At 47.5% G+C, this 9,896-nt stretch overlaps 1 protein-coding gene across 5 annotated transcripts in view; it reads right to left on the bottom strand.

Annotated features, from left to right (window-relative positions):
• Positions 1-550: 550 nt before the first annotated feature.
• Positions 551-9,896, bottom strand: part of LOC124868143 (son of sevenless homolog 1-like) — a 64,938-nt gene continuing 55,592 nt past the window's right edge. For 3 of the 5 annotated variants that reach the window (XM_047364983.1, XM_047364981.1, XM_047364982.1), the window contains 2 exons: positions 4,698-4,819; positions 3,507-4,404 (listed from right to left, as the gene is read on the bottom strand). In XM_047364983.1, coding sequence (XP_047220939.1) covers positions 3,907-4,404; positions 4,698-4,819 — 620 coding nt within the window. In that variant the 3' untranslated portion in view covers positions 3,507-3,906. Of the gene's footprint in view, positions 1,669-2,877; positions 2,953-3,506; positions 4,405-4,697; positions 4,820-9,896 lie in introns of those variants that run through there. The other 2 variants (XM_047364984.1, XM_047364986.1) reach the window with 2 other exon arrangements.

Below are 9,896 nucleotides of genomic sequence, written 5' to 3'. Positions count from 1 at the left end.
AATGAAATCTCTCCTGTTTGTGGTGAGAACACTGAGGGGTTTTATGTTGAACTTTTCTTTTTTAAGGAGAACATTCCTGTGTCCTTGGTGGAAGCTTCACAATGTTCTTGGCAAAAAGCTTCCTGTTTTGGCGCGGCACCGGTGGCGTAGGGGTTCCAGCGCGCGGCCCTTGTACAGAGGCTTTGGTCCTTGACACGTCGGCCCCGGGTTCAAGTTTCGGCCCAGGCTACGTGTGCCACATGTCTTCCCCTCGTTCTCTTCCTGTTTCCTGTCTGCCTACTGGGGAAAAATAACGGCCACTAGTGCTGCAAAAAAACAGATTCCTGTTTTTAGTGAGAACATTTGCCCCTGATCCACTGGCTCGATTTGGTCCCACTAGACTTCACTCGGCTCGCTATGCGAGCGTTGCCATTACAGTTTTTCCTGTACCAGTACCCAGGTTTTGGGTCCCTGCTCCTGAGCAGGTCGGACCGGGGCGGAGTAGGGACTACATGTGACATGAACAGACTGCGGTCCACTGATTGGCTGTGGAACCAGGAGGAACAAGAAGGTTTTCCAAGAGGCAGAGCAGGGAGAAGTAAATAAAACTCAAGAGGAACTACAATAATATTAAGGACCACAATGGCCGGAGCGGGTCAAACCCAAATATAATTGAACTATTTACTAATCATAAACCAGCCTGAAGACTGAAAGAAAAGAAAAAGGACACATCAGCTTTCTGAATGACACGCAGGTAGGGGGCGCTGTAGTTAATAACATCCTAAACCAGCTGATCAGACGCACAAACAAACCACCATGAAACATCGGGTTTGGTTCTGACATCTATTGACGGTCCTTCAGAGAACCAGCATCAGCAGGAGGAGGGAGCAGGCAGAGAGCAGCTGCCCGTAATCAGATTGTCTGCATCGGGTCAAACGGGAGGAAGACCTGCTGAATCTATGGAACACGAAGATCCAACATCCAACCTAAAACTGACTTCCCCACGGTCAGGAGTCTGTGGTTCTGGGCTTCCTGGCCCTCATTATTGCCATGGATGAGACAAGAACTTCCTCATAAAGCCCAAAATGTTCTTCAGGCAAACTTTGGAGCTTCACCATCCAGACAGCAGCATCTCTCCTCCCTGCTTCATCTGAAACCCCCTCCCTCACATCAGAACCTCTGAGCCTTATTTTATAAGTTCTGGCTGGGCTGTGGTCCAGATAATTATCACAGTGGATCATTTTATACATAAAACACACATATAAGACATTCTTACATATCCAATGATATGAACATTAATAATATTTAGTTTATTTAGGTTTTTTATTGTTTCACACAGATTATTTTAATGAGACAATGTCACACAGTAGTTAACAGCAGCACAGCGTTCTACACTCATGGCTGGAGGCGGGGCTTCAGTCGCCATAGCTTCAGCCGTTGGCGGGTCAGTGTAAACACAACTGGTACCGTACAGAGTAAAGCGAAACCGAGTAGAGCGGAGTCACGCCGGCTAAAACGAGCCAGCGGAAAAGGGGATATTGATGCATTCTAATGAGGGTGCTTCTCTACTGGTACTGAAGAACATTGTTCAGAAAATTGGTCGCTTCTTGATGAGAACGTAGTTGGGAAGCCCAGGTGAAAGATTTCCTGAGAACGTGGTACGATATCTCTGATGGGGGCGGAGCCATCCTGATGATGTCACAAGAACAAAATAAGTGAAAATTAATCAAACAAATCTTGTTAAGAGGAAATTGTGTTTAAATGAACTGAGCTAAAATATCTCCAAACAATAAATGTTGATGATTCAAAGTTCTGAAAATAATGGATTATTTCCCGACTCAGTTGAAGAACATCAGGAGAACATGAGAAGATCTACATCAAATTCATGATGGGTTTTTTTACATAATGAATGTGGTCTTAAAAGGGTCACAATTTATATTTGTTTAAGTTATTACTGAAATAATGTAAAAACACGTTCTGGTTTTATGTCAGTTTTTGTTGTGTAAAGGTGCGAAAGTCATTAAGTGATAAAAGAAATTCACACCACAGGCTGTAATCAGAATCAGGCAGCAACATGTTCACTATAAAGGTTCATTAGCATTATTATTGGCAGGTAAACTCATGACCATCACTAACAATAATCCTGGCGTACCACAAGGGTCAGTTTTCGGACCATTAGCGTACTCATGAATGACCGACCAGTTATTGTTGCAGCTTAATGAGCCAAATGTTTACCAGTTATTCTGAGCCCGCCATGTTACTTTTTATGTTTTAAGATTTTTATTGTACCTCTAGTGGCCACTATTTTATTTTTTTTAAAGTAGGCAAACAGGAAGTGGGTGGAGAGAGGCGGAGACATGCAGCACAGGTCTTCGGGGTCGGGTCTTGAACCCGCGACAGCTGCGTCGAGACTAAAGCCTCCATATATGGGTCAGGTTCTACTGCTGCACTGTGCCCAGCCAGCCCGCCGGACGTTACAGAGGATTAACTTAAACTGAGCATCAGAAAGAAACTTTAAGACCAACTGAGAAGGTCTAAAAACAAAAAACAAAACTGTTATGAACATTTTACTGGCTCAGATTCAACAATTGAAGAACTGCAGTAAATGAACCAGAGCTGGTTCTGGAGGGGTCTGTGTGACACCAGGCTGTGTTTCTCAGACCCAGAACATGGTTCCAGGTACCAAACATGAACTTCTGACTTCCATGTTGTTTACTAAACATGGCTGTCAGATCTCAGCATGTGGCCTTTATAACGCTGTAATACAGATTCATTTATTTATTACATCTGTTGTTATGTTCGGCACCAATCGGCCCATTGGACTAAAGTCAGATATTCTAATCTGACCTACTAAAGGTCATCATGTATCGTCTCCTATAAAGAAAATAAAACTCAGACCTTTGAAGATGAATGAGCAAAACGTCTGATCAGCAACCAGCAGGTAGAGGCAAGACCTACTGCAGGAGAACCGATCTGCAGCAGAATGAGGGAGGAGAAGTCAGAAACCTACATGAGGAGGACTTTGAGGTTGATGTGAACAGCAGGTCTACAGGAAAGCTCTACTAAACAGACTAGGTCTCTGTGACGGACTGTTGGGACAAAAGGTCCAACAGCGTTCTTTGCTAAATTTCTTGTTGTAGAACTCGAGCTCATCCCTTGAGTTAAGGGGCCTTCCTCTGCCTGAATGGTTTCACAGGAAGGAAGAACCGGATTGGTTCTCTGGCCTTCCTCAGCCCAACCTTCATTTCTCACCTGTTTACCTTCTATGTCCAGGTCCTGGACCTGGTCCTGAATCTTCTCTCACCTTCCTTGATTATTTTCAGTCCCACTAAAGCTGAGCATCAAACATTGCTAAAGATCTGGATCTGAAACTGAAGGTAGCTTCATAAAAGTAACTTGAAAGTAGAACTGACCTGAGAACAGAAGAATAAATCCTGAAACTTGAGATGTGAGTGGTAAAGTGACCAGACCCGAATCAACAGAACCTGCTCAGTGACGCTGTACCAATAAACAAAGACGGGTCCAGCTCAGAGGCAGAAACATTTATTCCCTTCTTTGTTTACATCATCATCAACAACAACAATAACAGACAAACATCATCAGGTCCACCAGAACCAAACACAGTACCTCTTAGGTTCTGGACTAGTACCTGCAGGCTGTGAACTACAGTTCCCACAGCCTCTGTAAAGCCCTAAGCTCCAACCAATTGTAATCTGGTTCAATCAGGTCCAATTAGTTCTGAACAGATTCCATCAGGTGCATTTGGTTCTGATCTGGTTCCCACAGGTCCCAGCTCACAAGACGAGGAATAGAAATGAAATGACCACATAGAAAAAGGATTCAGAATTTTGGAATAAGAGCAAACCATTTGGATTCATCTTGGTTCTGACAGGATCAGAAACTTCTGAAGGCTCCACTTTGTTTATTCTAATCCAGGTATAGTGTTTCTAGCTCCGCCTCTTTGACAAGATGTCCAATCATAGGGCAGTGGGCGTGCCCAACCGAGGGGGCGTGGCTCAGAAACTCCCTCTTGTATGTCTTAGGAGGCAGTTTGGGGACGCTGTGGCGTGGAGGTACTGGGGGGCCATCTAGTGGTGGAGAAGGTAAGGGCATCTTACTTCCTGTGGGGGTGACGGGCACAGGAGGGAGCGGCGGGGAGGAAGATGAGGCCGTAGGGGCAGAGCAAATTGATGAAGCAGAGGAGGTGGTGGAGGGAAAGAAGGCCTGAGACAAGAGTTCGCAGCGGGAGCGCCCCTGGGGGGGAGGGAGGAGGTGCAGGGGGGAACTGAGCGGCTCTCGAGGGGGCAACAAAGGGGGGCTGTCTGGAGGAGACGAGGACAACGACGAAGAGTAACGAGGGGGGAGAAGCTTACAAGTGGGCTGCCGAGGCGGCACAGCAGGGGGGCTTTCCAACTTTGACTGGATCTGGAGGAGGAGCAAAGAGGGGGCAGGTGTTAAGGAGGGAGGAGAAAGGGAATAAGGATGGGGAGGGTCAGAAACAGGAAGCCAGAGTAGATCTTTTGTTTTTAACTTTTAAAAATAAGTCAACAATATGAATAAGATGATAAAAACTTATCAATATTATAAGAACTGCAATAAAATTGTTCAATTCAAGTCGATTATATTAATACTGTAGATCACATTGATGCTGGTGCCAACTGGTAAGGGACTGGTTGTTCTGGTAACAGATGATGGTTGCAGTGATGTGTCCTTGGTACCTTGGAGGGGGAAGACTCAGAAGGAGCTGATTCTGGTCTTCTGCGTGGAGGAACAGGAGGGGGAATGGTTGTGTCCTCTGAAGTCCGACTGAAACTCATCATTGAGGAGACTGAGGAGGATCCTGAGATGAGCAAGGACACAGAACGCATGTTAGAACCACAAACTGAACACGAAGTAAAACCTGACAGAACCTAAAACAGGAATCGTCAAAAGTTAATGGGTTCAATGGGTTTGAGATGAAAGAATGGTTTACAGGAAGCCCACCTACTGTCTGGGTTCTGACATGATTGTAATCTGATTTCCAGGTTGGGAAACCCTCTGAAACTGCAGAAAGAATCTATTGCCTGTTTCTCCACGTTAAACTTCATCAAACAGACACGAAGGAGATGATCTTCTACAACCAGACAGTATCACCAAACGAAACTTTTGATACAGACATAAGATCTTTAACTATAGGTGAGGGCTTCTGGATTGGGACCTGAGGATCCATGATAAAGAAGACCATCCAGACCTTTCCCAGTGATGGAGGTCAGGAACGGAGAGGGGGAACGTCAGTTTCCATGGCTGACCTGCAGATCCCTGACGGTTACAAGCAGAGATGATGCAGACACTCTTAACGAGGTGTCGTGTTTTCCAGGAGCTCCGTGGTTGTTCCCGTCCCAATCTGCAGCGTAGCCTTACAAACAAAATATGCTTGGAAATGTTTGGAGCACCATGAATAGAACCACACAACCAATGTTCCTACTGGAATCTGGCATTCAGAACGAATGGAAAAAAGCTGCGGCGGTTTAAAAATGATCAAAAGGGAAAAAAGGAATGGAACACAGGAACAGCTCTGTAGGAGTGTCCTCAGGGAGAACGTTGCTAGGTTCCCCTCCTAGGTTCCCTCTGGGAGAACGTTGCTAGGTTCCCCTCCTAGGTTCCCTCTGGGAGAACGTTGCTAGCTTCCCCTCCTAGGTTCCCTCTGGGAGAACGTTGCTAGCTTCCCCTCCTAGGTTCCCTCTGGGAGAACGTTGCTAGGTTCCCCTCCTAGGTTCCCTCTGGGAGAACGTTGCTAGCTTCCCCTCCTAGGTTCCCTCTGGGAGAACGTTGCTAGGTTCCCCTCCTAGGTTCCCTCTGGGAGAACGTTGCTAGCTTCCCCTCCTAGGTTCCCTCTGGGAGAACGTTGCTAGGTTCCCCTCCTAGGTTCCCTCTGGGAGAACGTTGCTAGGTTCCCCTCCTAGGTTCCCTCTGGGAGAACGTTGCTAGGTTCCCCTCCTAGGTTCCCTCTGGGAGAACGTTGCTAGCTTCCCCTCCTAGGTTCCCCCTGGGAGAACGTTGCTAGCTTCCCCTCCTAGGTTCCCCCTGGGAGAACGTTGCTAGCTTCCCCTCCTAGGTTCCCCCTGGGAGAACGTTGCTAGCTTCCCCTCCTAGGTTCCCTCTGGGAGAACGTTGCTAGGTTCCCCTCCTAGGTTCCCTCTGGGAGAACGTTGCTAGGTTCCCCTCCTAGGTTCCCTCTGGGAGAACGTTGCTAGGTTCCCCTCCTAGGTTCCCTCTGGGAGAACGTTGCTAGCTTCCCCTCCTAGGTTCCCCCTGGGAGAACGTTGCTAGCTTCCCCTCCTAGGTTCCCTCTGGGAGAACGTTGCTAGGTTCCCCTCCTAGGTTCCCTCTGGGAGAACGTTGCTAGGTTCCCCTCCTAGGTTCCCTCTGGGAGAACGTTGCTAGGTTCCCCTCCTAGGTTCCCTCTGGGAGAACGTTGCTAGGTTCCCCTCCTAGGTTCCCTCTGGGAGAACGTTGCTAGGTTCCCCTCCTAGGTTCCCTCTGGGAGAACGTTGCTAGGTTCCCCTCCTAGGTTCCCTCTGGGAGAACGTTGCTAGCTTCCCCTCCTAGGTTCCCCCTGGGAGAACGTTGCTAGCTTCCCCTCCTAGGTTCCCCCTGGGAGAACGTTGCTAGCTTCCCCTCCTAGGTTCCCCCTGGGAGAACGTTGCTAGCTTCCCCTCCTAGGTTCCCTCTGGGAGAACGTTGCTAGGTTCCCCTCCTAGGTTCCCTCTGGGAGAACGTTGCTAGGTTCCCCTCCTAGGTTCCCTCTGGGAGAACGTTGCTAGCTTCCCCTCCTAGGTTCCCCCTGGGAGAACGTTGCTAGCTTCCCCTCCTAGGTTCCCTCTGGGAGAACGTTGCTAGGTTCCCCTCCTAGGTTCCCTCTGGGAGAACGTTGCTAGGTTCCCCTCCTAGGTTCCCTCTGGGAGAACGTTGCTAGGTTCCCCTCCTAGGTTCCCTCTGGGAGAACGTTGCTAGGTTCCCCTCCTAGGTTCCCTCTGGGAGAACGTTGCTAGCTTCCCCTCCTAGGTTCCCCCTGGGAGAACGTTGCTAGCTTCCCCTCCTAGGTTCCCTCTGGGAGAACGTTGCTAGGTTCCCCTCCTAGGTTCCCCCTGGGAGAACGTTGCTAGCTTCCCCTCCTAGGTTCCCTCTGGGAGAACGTTGCTAGCTTCCCCTCCTAGGTTCCCTCTGGGAGAACGTTGCTAGGTTCCCCTCCTAGGTTCCCTCTGGGAGAACATTGCTAGGTTCCCCTCCTAGGTTCCCTCTGGGAGAACGTTGCTAGGTTCCCCTCCTAGGTTCCCTCTGGGAGAACGTTGCTAGGTTCCCCAGGTAGTCTGGTTTTAGTTTGAAGTTCTATTAAGTTCTACTGCAGTTCTACTGTTCTAACCAGTGGTTTCTGTTGTACGATTCAAGGGAAACATGGAGAACCGATAGTTTCTGGTCTATGGAAAGATCCGGCTCAGCCTTCCTTCTAACAGGAGAACGATGGGTACCTGAGTGTCCTCTCAGGGGGTCTTATAATATGTGTAAAACCAGCAGTCCCAGTGGTAATGGGACTAATTTATGGAACCAAAAGATAAATGTCAATAGCTGCGTTCCCTATAAACACAAGTCATGACAGATGGTGAGCGGATGGTTTCCATGGAGACAAGCAGGTGAGACGGGTCAGTGCTGGGTGGTGCGGTTCTTTCAGTCTTAACCAGAACCAGAAACTAAACTCATTTAAAGGTTAGATGATGGATAATCAGAATGATCACCAACAGGATCAAGGGTCTGGCTTTTATCACGTATTTAACTTTTATTATGGATTTTCTCTGATCCATCCAGGATCATCTACTGCCGTTCGTTTCCACGTAAAGGTTCTGATCTATAAACACAAACTAGACAGGTGAATATGCTGTCCCTCACGTGAACTATGACCCATGGGTACAGCTTTTTTGGAAACTGGTAACTGGCGACGCCGATGGAGAGGTGGGGAAGTGAAGCAACACTGGATCATAATTCTTCTCAGACATTCAGTTTCTCTCCATTTCAAACTTTAATCATAGATCAACGTCATCATAAACATTCAGAACCAGCGTTATTTATGCTGGTGCTGATGAACCAGAACTACACATCAGGACCTAGATAGACAAATAGAGGCCTATAAGTCACCTTCAGCCTTAAAGTCCTCACAACATCTCCTTCCTCTCCCTGATGATCTCCAGGGTGATGTGGACCACAGATTAACCCAGAAGATGTGAGGCAGTAACACTGACTGCTGGGAACATCTAAACACCGTGGAGACACTCAGCGTAAAGCTGCGTTTCTTTGCTCTTTTCTGCATGGTTGCCATTGGTAACCATGCATTAATCAGCTGGCTCCTTTAAATACACATCGACCATCCATGAGGAGGAACCTGGTACAAACGCTGAGGAGCGGCTGGGATTTAGAGAGGAGAAACTGCCTGATGGTGTGCGGGCGCCTGGCTTTTTAAGGCTGGATTTTCTTTGGCTTACACCATTTTTGGCTTTTGGGCGTACAAATCTTTTTAGTTTCGATCTTACGCAATGTCTTAGAAATAAGACCCCAGGTGATGATGCACTAGCTTCATAAGATTCTGATTTATGTCTGAGTTAAATTGAGGGCCTCCTGTAGTTGCATTTTAAGGTAACACCTCCAACACTCTGCTTCCTTGTGTGACGTCACGGAAAATCCACAGAAATCAGCCAAGAGATGAAGAGAATTATAGACCTCCACCAGTCTGGTTCTTCCTACAGTCCAAACAGCTGAAGGTTCCACGTTCATCTGCTCAATCTGCACGTATAAACATCATGGGAATATCCAGCCGTCATCCAGTTCAAGGAAAGAGACGGGTTCTGTGTTCCTAAGATGAACCGGCGCTGGTGTGGAAAATGTGAATCAACCCCAGAACAAGAGCTAAAGCTGGAGAGTGGTGGCCTACTGGTTAAAGAGCAAGGCAGTCCTGGAGAGGCTACAAGTACCCAGGTTCAATTCCCACAGCCTGCCACTCTGGGTCCCTGAGCAAGACGCTTAACCCCTGAATGCTCCCTGGGCGCCGCACAATGGCAGCTTACTGCTCCTTAAAGGATGGGTTAAATGCAGAGGATCATTTCTCCATTGTGAGATCTATAAAGTCTAAATTATTTATGATTATTTTTAATTAAGACCTTGTGAAGATGCTGATGAAGCTGTTAAGAGAGTCGTCATCAAGTTCACATCTATTGTGTGAACTGGTGTGGAAATACTGAAGCAACATCTGAAGACATCTGCCAGGAAGTTAAAAGCTGGACACAGATGGGTCTTCCACATGGACAATGTCCCTCAGCAGATCAGCTAGAAAACAGCTGAAGGACAAAATATTGAATGTTTTGAAGTCCTGATCTCAGTCTCAGAGAACATTTGCAGGTGGAGCTGAAAAGGTGTGTTCCTGCATACCTGACCCAGTTCCACCAGTTCTGTGAGCAGGAATGGGGCAAAATCCCATCAAACTATTGTGAGAAACTTCTGGAAGAAAACCCAAACCAAATCGAACCAAATCAGACAGTTCAAGGAAATTCTACCAAATACTGAGGAGATCGATGGAAAGTAATAAAAAAATCGGATTATTCTGTCATTTAACCAACACAAAAGATCCAGTTAATCCTCACTGCCCCAAAATAGGAAAAGTTTAGCCTGATTTAACGTCAGCCTGTCTTTTTATACAGCGTGTCAATATCTGGTTTCTACTGCATACACACACAGGCCCGGATATATTCATACACCTCCATGCCCCTGCAGAACCCACCTGTCAACATTGTCCCTATGTGGATTCTGACCCAAAGCTTTCCCACCCAGCACTGGCCGGCCTGATCCCAGGTCCACTCTAACAGGTGAAATGGTGATGGCGGACAGTCAGGAGG

The sequence above is a fragment of the Girardinichthys multiradiatus genome, chromosome 5 (genome assembly GCF_021462225.1).
Source record: "Girardinichthys multiradiatus isolate DD_20200921_A chromosome 5, DD_fGirMul_XY1, whole genome shotgun sequence".
In the NCBI taxonomy this organism is placed as follows: Eukaryota; Metazoa; Chordata; class Actinopteri; order Cyprinodontiformes; family Goodeidae; genus Girardinichthys; species Girardinichthys multiradiatus.
The sequence above is the reverse complement of the archived record's forward strand: the minus strand, read 5'-3'. Positions and strand labels throughout refer to the sequence as shown.